Below are 14,453 nucleotides of genomic sequence, written 5' to 3' on the forward strand. Positions count from 1 at the left end.
AACTGAAGACACCTGAAAAGCCTGCCTAGCTTTGTGCATTACAGTATCTAGATATTATTGATTATTTTCTTTATCTCTCCCTGAGTGTCACAGATGTAGGCCAGATTGGAGCAGATTAAAAGCAGGTAAAAGCAGGTTTATTAGGAGGCAGCTCTCAGGTGGGTCCACTAATCTCCAAGGTGGAGGTAAGTGAAGTCACACATCCAGGCTAAAGCGGGGGAGGGGGTAATAGAGCTTAGATGAGGAGAGATGGTGTGTTAGCTAACACCTGGGATTGTATCCACACACTGTCAAAAGCTTAGCCCCCGGGCGGGCACTCTTGGGTGGGTTGCTAGAAACTTGGAGATGTATTGACATGTTAGCCTGGAGTTCTCTCCATATGGGTGGAGAAGATTTTTCTGTGTGGGCAGGTTTAGAGGAAGAAGAGCAGACTGGGTTTCCCAACTTGTGCATGGATGAGCAGAGGCTGCAACCTAGCAGTTTTCTCTTATTTCAGGTGAGCAGTTGTATATTTTCATGTGCCTGTAGTGTTTATGTTTATGTATGTTTCAAATTTTCTAAAACAAATGCTTGATAGAAAGATAAGAAGGAAAATATGGGCTTCCAGGCAAATACATGTGAGGATAGAGACCTGCGTATCTGGGGCAGTGGCTGAGGAATGTGCAAGATGCTGATGAGAAAATGGGTATCATTGTTCTTTCAGTCATTGACTGGCACCTAAGTGTGTTATAAACAGGAAGTAACCATGCTCCAAACCATCTAAACATACATGCTCTGAGAGTCAGAAGAAAACAAGATATAGAATTTGTGTTTCTTCTTCCCTAGCACTGTCAGAGAATTTAAGTTCTACAAAGAAATGAACTGTCTACATTATGGACATGTGCCTTGGATAGATGGCAAAACCAAACTTTTTTATGTACACTTTCTAACATAGTAGGACTTCTGTTCTGTCTTACAGAAGTTATGGATAGCCATTATAATCATAGGAGTCTGCCTAGGAGGAACCATCTGTATTGGCCCATCCCATCAGTTTCAGTCCCAAGTTAGCTAGAAGCTCAGTTCTGGGGTCTAGAACTTTTTTTCTTTTTTAACAATTTTTTTATTAGATGGCTTCTTCATTTACATTTCAAATGTTATCCCAAAACTCCTTATACACTTCCCCTGCCCTGCTCCCCAACCCACACACTCCCGGTTCCTGGTCCTGGAATTCCCCTGTACTGGGGCATATAAACTTTGAAAGACCTAGGGCCTCTCCTCCGGAAGATGACCCACTAGGCCATCTTCTGCCACATATGCAGCTAGAGACACAAGCTCAGGGCATACTTGTTAGTTCATATTGCTGTTCCTCCTATAGGATTACAGACCCCTTCAGCTCCTTGAGTACTTTTTGTAGCTCCTCAATTGGGGGCTCAGTGGTCCATGCAATAGATGACTCTGAGCATCCACTTCTGTATATGCCAGGCACTGATATAGCCTCACAAGAGACATCAGGGTCCTTTCAGCAAAACCTTGCTGGCATATGAAATAGTGTCTGCCTTTGATGGCTGATTGTGGGATGGACCCCCCTGGTGGGGCAGTCTCTGGAAGGAAGTCCTTCCTTCCATCTCAGCTCCGAACTTAGCCTCTTTAAATCCTTCCATGGGTATTTTGTTTCCCATTTTAAGGAGAGAAAAAGTATCCACACTTTGGTCTTCATCCTTCTTGAATTTAATGTGTTTTGCAAATTGTATCTTGCGTATTCTAAGTTTCTGGGCTAATATTAGCTTACCAGTGAGTGCATATCATTTGAGTTCTTTTGTGATTGGGTTACCTCACTCAGAAAGATATCCTCCACATCCATTCATTTGCCTAAGAATTTGATAAATTCATTGTTTTTAATAGCTGAGTATTACTCCATTGTGTAAATGTACCATATTTTCTGTATCCATTCATCTCTTGAGGGACATCTGGGTTCTTTTCAGCTTCTGGCTATTATAAATAAGGCTGCTATGAACATAGTGGAGCATGTGTTCTTATTACCAGTTGGAACATCTTCTGGGTATATGCCCAGGAGAGTTATTACTGGATCTTTCGGTAGTACTATGTCCAAATTTTTGAGGATTCGCCAGACTGATTTCTAGAGTGGTTGTACAAGCTTGCAATCCAACCAGCAATGGAGGAATGTCCCTCTTTTTCCACATCCTAGCCAGTATCTGCTGTCACCTGAATTTTTAATCTTAGCCATTCTGACTGGTATGAGGCGGAATCTCAGGGTTGTTTTAATTTGCATTTCCCTGATGATTAAGGATGTTGAACATTTTTTTCAGGTGCTTCTCAGCCATTTGGTATTCCTCAGTTGAGAATTTTGTTTTGCTCTGTGCCCCATTTTTAATGGGGGTATTTGATTTTCTGGAGTCCACCTTCTTGAGTTCTTTGTATATATTGGATATTAGTACCCTATCTGATTTAGGGGTGTTAAAAATTCTTTCCCAATCTGTTGGTGGCCTTTTTGTCTTACAGAAGCTTTGCAATTTTATGAGGTCCCATTTGTCAATTCTTGATCTTACAGCACAAGCCATTGGTGTTCTGTTCAAGAATTTTTCCCCTCTGCCCATATCTTCATGGCTTTTTCCAAATTTCTCCTCTGTAAGTTTTAGTGTCTCTGGTTTTATGTGGAGTTCCTTGATCCACTTATACTTGAGCTTTGTACAAGGAGATAAAAATGGATCAATTCACAATCTTCTACATGATAACCACCAGTTAAGCCAGCACAATATGTTCAAAATGTTGTCTTTTTCCCACTGAATGGTTTTAGATCCTTTGTCAAAGATCAAATGACCTTATGTGTGTGGGTTCATTTCTGGGTCTTCAATTCTATTCCATTGATCTACCTGTCTGTCACTGTACTAGTACCATGCAGTTTATACCACAATTGCTCTGTAGTACAGCTTGAGGTCAGGAATGGTGATTCCTCCAGAGGTTCTTTTATTGTTAAGAATAGTTTTTGCTATACTAGGTTTTTTTGTTATTCCAGATGAATTTGCAAATTGCCTTTTCTAATTTGGTGAAGAATTGAGTTGGAATTTTGATGGGGATTGCATTGAATTTATAGATTGCTTTTGGCAAGATAGCCATTTTTACTATATTAATCCTGCCAATCCATGAGCATGGGAGATCTTTCCATCTTCTGAGATCCTCTTCGATTTCTTTCTCCAGAGACTTGAAGTTCTTATCATACAGATAAGACTTCCTTAGTTAGAGTCACACCAAGATATTTTATATTATTTGTGACTATTGTGAAGGGTGGTGTTTCCCGAATTTCTTTCTCATCCTGTTTATCTTTTGTGTAGAGAAAGGCCACTGATTTGTTTGAGTTAGCTTTAATTATTTATCAGGTTTAGAAGTTCTTTGGTGGAATTTTTAGGGTCACTTATATATACTATCATATCATGTGCAAATAGTAGTATTTTGACTTCTTCCTTTCCAATTTATATCCCCTTGATTTTCTTCGGTCGTCTAAATGCTCTGGCTAGGATTTCAAGTACTATATTGAAGAGGTAGAGAGAAAATGGGCAGCCTTGTCTAGTCCCTGAATTTAGTGGGATTGCTTTGAGATTCTCTCCATTTAATTTGATGTTGGCTACTGGTTTGCTGTATATTGCTGTTATTATGTTTAGGTATGGGCCTTGAATTCCTCATCTTTCCAAAACTTTTATCATGAAGGGGTGTTGGATTTTATCAAATGCTTCCTCAGTATCTAACGAGATGATCATGTGGTTTTGTCTTTGAGTTTGTTTATATAGTGGATTATGTTGATGGATTTCCATATATTAAACAATTCCTGCATCCCTGGGATGAAGTCTACTTGATCATGATGGATGATTGTTTTGATGTATTCTTGGATTTGGTTTGCGAGAATTTTATTGAGTATTTTTGCATTGATATTCATAAGGAAAATTGGTCTGAAATCTTCTTTCTTTTTTGGGTCTTTATATCGTTTGGGTATCAGAATAATTGTGGCTTCATAGAATGTACTGGGTAGAGTACCTTCTGTTTCTCTTTTGTGGAATAGTTTGAATAGAACTGTAATCATGTCTTCTTTGAAGGTATGATAGAACTCTGCACTAAACCCATCTGACCCTGTGCTTTTTTGGTTGGGAGACTATTAATGGCTGCTTCTATTTCTTTAGGAGAAATGGAACCATTTAGATCATTAATCTGATCCTGATTTAACTTTGGTACCTGCTATCCGTCTAGGAAATTTTCCATTTTATTCATGTTTTCCGGTTTTGTCAAGTACAGCCTGTTGTAGAAGGATCTGATGGTGTTTTGGATTTCCTCAGGATCTGTTGTTATGTCTCCCTTTTCATTTCTGATTTTGTTAATTAGTATACTGTCCCTATGCTCTCTAGTTAATCTGGCTAAGGGTTTATCTATCTTGTTGTTTTTCTCAAAGAACCTGCTCCTGGTTTGGTTGATTCTTTGAATAGTTCTCTTTGTTTCCACTTGGTTGATTTCTGCCCTGAGTTTGATTATTTCCTGACATCTACTCCTCTTGGGTGAATTTGCTTCCTTTTGTTGTCGAGCTTTTAGGTGTGCTGTCAAGCTGCTAGTGTGTGCTCTCTCTAGTTTCTTTTGGAGGCACTCAGGACTATGAATTTTCCTCTTAGGAATGCTTTCATTGTGTCCCATAAGTTTGGGTATGTTGTGGCCTCATTTTCTTCAAACTCAAAAGTCTTTAATTTCTTTATTTCTTCCTTGACCAAGGTATCATTGAGAAGAGTGTTGTTCAGTTTCCACGTGAATGTTGGCTTTCTATTATTTATGCTGTTATTGAAGATCAGCCTTAGTCCGTGGTGATCGGATAGTATATATGGGATAATATCAATATTTTTGTATCTGTTTAGGCCTGTTTTTTGACCAATTATATTGTCAGTTTTGGAAACGGTACCATGAGGTACTGAGAAGAAGGTATATCCTTTTGTTTTAGGATAAACTGTTCTGTAGATATCTGTTAAATCCATTTCTTTCATAACTTCTGTTAGTTTCAATGTGTCTCTTTTTAGTTTCTGTTTCCAGGATCTGTCCAATGATGAGAGTATGGTGTTGAAGTCTCCCACTGTTATTGTGTGAGGTGCAGTGTGTACTTTGAACTTTAGTAAAGTTGCTTTCATGAATATTTATGCCCTTTCATTAGGAGCTTTTTCCTCCCCTGATTCTGTTAGCCTCTGTCAGCATGCCTGGGAGTCCAACTTTCTCCTGAGTCTTAGTGGTAAGGGCACTCTCTGCAGTCAAGCTCTCCTCTTGCCGGGAAGTTTCCCAGAATTCTGGAGCTCAGATCCACCTCCTGATTCCCAGTATCAGGATGACTCTCCTCTAGAAAGGAAGGTGCTCAGGTGTCTCAGTCTCAGCTCTGCCTCTTGGCTGAGGATGAAGACTGGAAGGGACCCTGTCTAAAAAGCTCTGTTGCTTCTGCTGCCCAAATGCTCTCCTGTGTAGACTGGTCTCAATGATCCCAAGATCCTGGGTGTACTATGGCCAGCCCAGTTCTCGCCCAAGATGGCACATCTGGAGCTACCAGATGGAATCCCAGCCTCTGGTTGGGCGGGGTTCCTTTGCCCCTGTTCATGTTGGCACAAGACCCTCCGGGATTCTTTGGAACAGATGTTGTGTTCCACTCACCAGTGATCCAAAGATCCTGGGTGTGCTAGAGCACCTGCAGCATGGAGAGTCCTCTGGGGACCTTGGGACCCTCCACCAGGTTCCTGCTGAAGATTGGGGTCTGCAACTCTTATGAGGATGAGATGGCTGACTAAGAATCCTGACACTTCTGGTCCTCAGAAATAACTTCACTGGGTAAATTTTCACCTGATAACTGCAAAGGACTGCAACAATGGAGGCTAGGAGAGAGCCACTAGACAGGAAAACGGCAGGTGCACAGTGAGAACATGGCCCTGGGAAATGTGTGTGTTTCCTGGTTCACTTTATATAATTGTAACAGTGGGATGCCGAAAACGTAAAGTGAACAATGTATGTTGCTACCAACATTGAGTGAACTCGGATATCTATCATGGAGTTGGGTTTACTGTATGGATTGTAAACAAATCTTTAAATGTGCTTTATTCTTTTTTTTTTTTAATGTGCAAAGTTAAGCTAAAACAGAGTGTAACTCAAATGGAAAATTTAGACTAATTCAGAAAGGAATATTAAAGTACAGAAAGTGATTTTATCACACAGAAAAGTCTGAAAATACAAATTTAAAAGTGTGTGTGTGTGTGTGTTCCTAGGAAATGAACCCAGAATTCTGTGCATGCTAGGCAAGAGCTGTTTCTTCAATATATCCTAAACCTTGCTAAGAAATGTGTTGTTTATCTTAATCAAAGATTAATAAAGGATAGAATCTATGCCTCTGATTAAAATAAACACATACCTTTTAACTGGAGAAGTTTTATAAAATATACATACTACCAGCTGCTGCGATGGCTCAGTGGGTAAGAACATCTGCCAGGCAAACCAGAGTTCTATTCTCAGAACTCACAAAAAGCCAGATGTGACAGGTGCCTCTGAAATGTCAATGTCAGGATGGAAAAAGAGGCAAGACAATCATTCAGAATCTCACAGACCAGCTAGTTGTGGCATAGAAAGAAGTGCCACTGCCTCAACACGGTGGAAAAAGACTCAGCCCCTGAAAGACCTCCATGTAGGTCACACATACGTATTATAAAAAGAGAGCATGTTACTGATGTGTGGTAGTCAGTGTACAGAAGACATGAATGTAGACCTCAGATTTCCTTCATAAATGAGAATCACAGAGTACCTTTTCATAGATTCTGTGCCTGCTAGAATGAGACAGGCTCCATACAGGAGATACGGGTACACAGGTACCGGGCGTCCTTGGTTTGACAGACCCTTCCTTCTGATTTTCCAGGAGCTCTCTCCTACTTCAGATACAAACTTGGTCCATTCCTTAATGAATCTCATAGACTGTTTTATGGATGACTTTGCTGATGAAAACAAACAAAAGGAAAGAAATGACCAAGAAAGTTTCTCTTTGCTGGAGGTAAGGCATTGTTTTTTCTGGGTCTTGCAGTAGAAAAAAAAAATGTCTTTTGCTTTCACCAAAGTCGTCCAATCAATGAGACCCACTTTGCTCCTGAAATGGGACTCAGGGATGAGGCATGCATTTTGGGGGTTCACTTGTGGTTCCGAGTTCTCTGTTTTCTCCCTCTCAGGGTGTCTAGATGCTTTTGCACACTGGGCTAAAAGGATGAAGGGCAGTTTTGGATGTGTGTGGTTCTACAGAATCTGGTTCAGCTAGATGTGAATACAGTGGGGTTCAGATTGAGTCGAGAGAGAGAAGGCCTTCTCTGAGGATCTTAGTGTTACAGCTCTTGTAGGCAAAGGCCTTCTCTGATGATCTTCAATGATACAGCTCTATGAGAAGATCTTAGCTTGTATGTGTATACATTATTCTGTGAGAAACAGGGTCATATGTAGACTTTGGAGAGTGGGAAGAAGTTTTAGAGTAAATGAAAATTATTGGATAGGGTTTAAAGTTCTATGAATGGCTCCTTTTGCATGGAGAGGCTTTCCAGGAACCCAGGTACTTGCTGGTTGGGTTCTTATCAGGAAAAGAGGAAGGGGAAAAGAGGAAGTTGAATAGGTAGAGAGAGTTGGGTTTCAGGCTGCCCAGACAAGGTCAGAGAAAGGGAAACTCTGCTGGTAAAGGGATTTGTCCCCCATATTGTCCAGCTCAGAGAGCTATCTGGACTATGGTAGACTTTGACCTTAATTAACAGGGCCCAAAAAAGGGAAGTTGTGGAAACCTAAGTGGGAGGAAGAGGCTAAGCCCCAAATGCAGAGTGCTGTTAGGAAAACTACACTGGAAGAGATAGCGGGATGTAAGCTTTTGAGCAGTGAATGACAGTGCAGATCAGTGAGGGTCCACCACTGAAACCAGGTTCTGACCAGCCTCAAAAGTAGTTTCTGTCACAAAGGTTTCCACCAAGCCATGACTTATTATTTTCTACTTTGACACTGTCCTTTTTGTATGAGAACAAGTTTATGATATTTATTTATGTAGATATTAATTCATTTTTCAGTATTAGAAACTGAGAGCTTCAGGACCTCAGGTGTGCTAGGCTAGGGATTCCCCACTAACCTATATTGTAAGCTAAAAGATTTGAAAAATAATAATATAGGGCTGGAGAGATGGTGCCATGGCTAAGAGAGCTTTCTGCTCTTGCATGGGATCAGAGTTCAGTTCATGGCACTCAATCCAGGTGACTCAAAGAAGCTATTTGCAAGGACATCTGTCAACATGTATGCTCATGTGCACATATCCTACACAGGCACACAATTTAAAGATAATATAAATTTGTAAAGAGCACTACTATCAATAGACCTTGATAGAAGTTTTAGATAAAAATACTAATATACTGCTCATAGAATAATTTGGCCAATGTATAATTCTTGCAACTTATATTTTATGAAAAAATAATTTAGCATTTAATTTAGGGACAAGTATTTTTGAGAAAGTTTTCATATAAACTAGACGTTACATAAACAGGATTAAGAGTAAATGCCTTTTTTCATGGTTGTGATTGTTTATTTCAACATTTTAAAGAAGGCAGACATTTGCCATCCAATTAATTGGTGAATCTAGTCTTCCATGCATTTGTTTTGGAAGAAGCAGGATGCTTTTGGAAGGGTAAATCTAGTTTGTATAATTAATTCTGAGATAACATTTCAAACAAAAAAGTAGAGTCATTTTATTTAAATCCAGTGCACTTGATTCAATATTGAAATGAAATGAGTCTGAACTTTTGCCCCCCTCCCCAAGTTACTTCAATGTTCTTTCAGAGAACAAGCTCTAGCATGCGTCTGAAACACACAATTTATTAGAATCATGGATGCAAGGTATGCCTTGACTTGAATTCATGCCATATTGCATCACTTTAAGGATATTATGAGACACGATTTGGGGGTAAAGTAATTCTTATAGAATCCTTAGATAACCTGCTGTTGCACCATAGCTCATGTATTTCATCTCAGAAATATCAATCTGGCTGGTGACTTAAGTCATCAGGAGAGACTGAAGCATCTGTTTTAATTGCACCCTATCTTCTCATCTCTCCAACACAGGGCATTTTTCTGTTTTCATTGATCTGGTCTGTTGGTGCAACTTGTACAGATGATGATCGTATGAAATTCGATAAGATCCTCCGAGAGCTAATGGAAGGTCCAATTTCAGACCAAACTCGAAATAAGTTTACGTTACTGAGTAGTACTGAACAAACATCCTCAAAGGCGTTTATAGTGCCATTTCCTGAAAAGGGAACAATCTATGATTATCAGTTTATCCTGGAGGTGAGTTCTGAAGCAGGATGTGTAACTGCCAGCCTGGCAGAGTCCCTGGTGAGACAGAGCATGTGGTGACTCTGGGGTTGTTTGCCCCTCCGGGCTCACGTGAGCAGATGGTGTGAACTAGAGGAAGGCATGCCAGCTTTGCAGCCAGACATACTTAGTTTTAGTTAGTCCTGGAGAAGTTATGTTCTTCCTTCATAGTCATGGATGGGATAATTTTCTTAAATGTAGTTTTCCTCAGTGGTAAAGGGAACTAATGGACCAGTTGTACCTATTAAATACAGTTACATGTTATACAAAGCCTAGCACAGGTGTTGTATGCGGTCCTGCGGCTTACAAGGACTGGGTACACCAGGGATGCTGGCTGGGGCTGAAAGAGACTTAGATGCTGAGAGGTTAATGGGGCCAAGACATGATTCTGTTCAAGGCCCTCCAGTTTACTACGAGAGTCTACTTATAAAAGGGGAAGGCCCATCCACCACCAGTCCATTCTTGGCGTCTGGAGCCAGCCTGTAGGTGATGTGCAGAATAGGATGTTCCTCTGGAATGTATCAGGTGCCTCTCAGCAGGTAGCAGTGTCTTGGAGAGAGCAGTGGCAGGTGGCAGAACAAAAGAGCCATCTAGGTCGGAAGGCTCCACCTTAGCTAATTTCCTTCACAGTGGCAGCAAGGTCAAAGTCTGGATCAGCCTACTTCAGGGCTGAGGGAGGCTACAGTTCCTTCCTGATTGTATAGTAAAAATAACCGGACCAAGGCATAAAATTTATTTATGCTCCATAGTCCTGCCTGGGAATTATGGTGGCTGGCGTCTGTGCCTGCCTTAAGATCTCAGATCTTCTCGAACCATACAATTCCATCATAGGAGGCTACGTGCAGCTAGTTTGTGTAATATTTTACACAAACACGGCTCTGTGGTATATTATCAACAGCCACGGCCTTTTGGCATGTACCCCTGTCTTAGATTGGTATGATTCCGGATCTGGTTGCCCGTCATTGACTAACCGGCCCTCATAGCACACCTTATTCCTAAATCAGACCAAAGCCACAATATGTACTTAGAATTCTTCTTGATGAAAATTAATAACTGCCACCTGCCTTGTTGGAGGCAAGGTTTTACATCTGCTGTAGTCAGGCTGAAGGGAGTTGCTGGCCTGCTTGAGAAACAAAGGTGGGACAGTGAAAAGCAACAGTATAAAAGCTTCTTTGTGGAGGCCCAGGTACTTTATTCAGTTGCAAACTAGCAACAATCAAGCTCAGGCTCTGGCCTCCAGGTGTGGGGGAGCTGGCTTTTAGAATTAGCAAAAAGGCCAGAGATTCTCTGGAAGTGGAGGTTGTGCTCCAAATTAACTTTGCTAGGTAATTAAGATTTTTAGCTATCTTCAATAGGAATCTCTAATACTGGACTTATTACTAGACCAGTCCAAGATTGATTTAGAATAACTGGTCACATTGAAGGAAAAAGAAGAATCATTATAATTCTTTCTTATGACTAATCTTTTTAAGTCAGATTCTACAGTCTTTGATGTTCTTTTTTACCATAAGGTTAAAAAGCTTGAATCAAGGCAGCTTCGCTTGTCCAAACTGGAAAAATGGCAAGCAAGGATGGGTCAAAAACATGTACCCAATTCAGCTTCCTAGTCACTACAGTCAGGGCACTGAGCGAACTCACCTGTCTTGTCACACGAATTAGCCATCATGCTTCTGCAGTGTTCTGTGCAGAGAACCTATGCTTTTCCCTTTCCTAATAAGGTAGCTATTCAGGATCAAACTATATGCCAATAAGTAGATCCTTTTAAGATACTGTAAAGTATTTATTAAGTTCTTTGACATCTAAATTTCAAAATTCTAAAATAAAAGTATGATTTAAATAATGTGCACGGGAATGCACTAGATAATATGCACGGGGATATAATTTTCCCTTCTTTGTCTTTTAAGAAGCTAAAGTTTTAAAGTTCCACAACACCTTGTCCTTTAGAATTAATAATTTGTTGACAAAATATCTCAAATACTTGACTGTTATAGTCAGTTTTAATGTAACATGGGCAGTGATTAATAGCACTTTCAATTGTTTCTCTTGAAGAGCGGTTTTAAGTAGAAAGCTTGAAAAGTTATTAATGGTCACATGTACATAATCTATTTATTAATCAGAAATAAGAGCATTCATTTGTAGCAATTTATCAAGTATAAGTCCTCAAGAATTAACACATTATGTGGAAACAAGTAGTAGTAACTGAGGACACTAATAGCAAAGAATTTTTTATATTTTGATATGCACAATTTCTAAGAATATTAAAATATTATCTTAAACCATAACTGTTTTGAATATATAAAAAACGGGATTATGAATCCAATCTATCTTATATATAGAACCTATAGTCTGCCTGAGATAAATCCAGCATGGCATTGCTTTAAGATGTCTAGTCAATCTAGGACAATTTATTAAATGTCTAAAATCAGCCTTCTTAAAAGGACCGCATTTTTTCTTATGTGTTGTATATGCATAAGTAATTGAAATTTGAGAATTAATAGCATCCGAGAGACGAACAATCTTAAGCAATTGTGAGCTCTGAGATATAATATTGACTATTAATATACAATTTAAAGCTTGATTATTCAACATTTTAAAACAACATCTACAGCACATGATTTAATTATCTGTGCTGAAGCAGGAGGAAACTCAAAAGAATAAGCATGAGATTCAATTCACATGTACTTTTTTCTGATAGAAGGGCTGTTTTTAAACACAGTAACTGGAATGCATGCATGCATGAATTTATAGAAGATACAAAAGCATACATAAAAATAATTTTTTAACTTATCTTTGAGATATCGATTGTCAATTTTATTTAAAATGATGGTATGTAATAGATCATTTATTAATATTCTGTAATAACCAATTTGATTGCTGTTTGGAACAAGGAACAGACACTTAATCAGGTTCTAAAGACACAATTTTTGTTATAGTTATCCCAAACTATATGAATTTATCTTATAATTCTTTGTTAGCACCACAGAAGCTTAATAGGATGCTGAAACTGTGCTTTGAGGTGAACGCCACCTTGGCCTCGCCCTTGAGAGGCATTAGCTAATAAAATATTTTTCGCTTAGGAAACAATATACACTGAAAGATTCAAACTCTTAGCTTCTTGTATAGAAGCAGAAATGATAAAATTTTTTTCTTATATAATATAAAGCTGTGTTAGCCATACCTATAGCAATATTTTCCAGTGACTACCAGTTCACTAGAAGCAAAACTATTTACAATTATCAGAATGTAAAGGAAAAAACAAACTCTTAAATCTATAATAACTTTACATGAAGTAGGCAAGTCAAATTGTAATGTCCTGATAAATTCTACAGCTTGATTGACCCTTTTTATAAACTTCGAATTTAAACTTTATTAGAACAACATCTGGGTAGATCTGTAATAGTGTTCTTTCAGCTAAAAGAAATTTCCCCTGGAGGCAAGTTTCCAGAGCTTCCCTAGGCATCGTTTGCAAGACAAAAGAAAGTCACACAAACCCTGCAGAAGCTGCTCTGAGCTTAGTTCCTCTTGCCATGAGGACAGATTTTAGAATTACTAAGTTTCTTTTACAATATTAGACCATAACTACAACTTTGGGAAAGCAAAACCCAATTTCAAAACAATTTATTACCTTAGAATCAACATTAAAACTTCACTACCACATTGCGAGATTTGGCAGCCAATTTATACCTATGAATGCATGACAGTGCAAGCTTTAATGCTTCTTTAAAGAGAAATTGGTTTAAATCTTATCTTCAAATTTACTTTCTAGGATAAGAATCACATTAAATATTATCTCATCTAGAAGTGTCTTAGGAGGCCCGGCTTTTTGGCCTGCTTTATGCCACGTGTTTGAAACACTCCAAACCTGAGTTACCAATTTAAAGCTACTTTCTAATAACCAGTGTTATACCTTTTTGATCATACCCAATAACATATAAGCTAATACTCTACGATGAAGGCATGCAAATACGTAGAATATTTTCACGATAATCACAAAGTAGAAATCTCACTATATTATAATTCATTGTGAATATAGTTAATATATTGTTATATTAGTTGTATATATTAGTTAATGATTTTAAATTATATTAAATTTTCATAAAATGAATCTTGCCTAATACAAGCATTAAAGACAAGTTCTGTACAGTTAACTTCTAGAGAAATTATTGCATGTTTCTGCAACATATTAATTAAAATTCTTTACTCTTTAACTGTTGTCTCATCAAATTTTGTCAATGTGATTAAAGAATCCAATATTGATGATGGAGCTGTCATATCTGTAGTTTCAAAATTTCTGAGATGCCCAAGCACTACCAGTGCAGTTATAGTCACATGGGAGTGGAGTTTCTCCTCCATTTTCATAGAAAATTCAACTTTCAGAGTGAGAAGATAATTGTGCTAAAGAACAAAACAAATGAATAAACATCAGAAATTTATTGGTCTTGATGTTATCTATAATTGCACAGAAGTACAGAGCTTTTGACAGTATTTAACACCTTTGACTGTTTGGTTGTTTACTGTAAACAGGACTTAGGAAGATGGGATAAATGGATAAAGAAATTGGCAGATACTCCTCCAATTCCCAAAGATGTACAGTTTAATGAGATCATTGTGCCAACTCTGGACACAGTCCGTTACTCTGCTCTAATGCATTTACTGACCACTCATCAAAAGCCTTCAATATTTGTAGGACCAACAGGAACTGGAAAGAGTGTTTATATCATTGTGAGTACTGTAGAAATGTAAATGAATTTGGTTAAAGCATTCATGGCCTCTTAAGAATGATCATGTTTAAGGTTGGCTTAATTTGCAAATATACTCAACTATTTTATTGTTTAAATTGCAAGGAATTTGGGCTCTATTGTCTTTTATTTTTAGAAACTCTTTAAAGATGTACCTTTTTAAAAAGAGAAAGAAAGCTCTTAGCAGTTTTGTCTCTGGTGGGCTGCATGTGTTAGATGATAATGATGTTACTGAATCACTGTCCCACTCATTTTTATATAAGAATAACTTATTTAGGGTGAGGATTATGCCTCTTAAAAACTGTAACCAGACTTGATGGTTACTTATCTGAATTACTT

General features: G+C 38.4%; 1 protein-coding gene across 3 annotated transcripts in view; it reads left to right on the forward strand.

Annotated features, from left to right (window-relative positions):
- Positions 1-14,453, forward strand: part of Dnah7c (dynein, axonemal, heavy chain 7C) — a 382,050-nt gene that overhangs the window by 214,659 nt on the left and 152,938 nt on the right. For all 3 annotated transcript variants that reach the window (XM_011238631.3, NM_001310335.1, XM_006496387.4), the window contains 3 exons: positions 6,908-7,039; positions 9,124-9,348; positions 13,900-14,097. In XM_011238631.3, coding sequence (XP_011236933.1) covers positions 6,908-7,039; positions 9,124-9,348; positions 13,900-14,097 — 555 coding nt within the window. The remainder of the gene's footprint in view (positions 1-6,907; positions 7,040-9,123; positions 9,349-13,899; positions 14,098-14,453) is intronic.

Source organism: Mus musculus, chromosome 1, assembly GCF_000001635.26.
Source record: "Mus musculus strain C57BL/6J chromosome 1, GRCm38.p6 C57BL/6J".
Taxonomy (NCBI): Eukaryota; Metazoa; Chordata; class Mammalia; order Rodentia; family Muridae; genus Mus; species Mus musculus.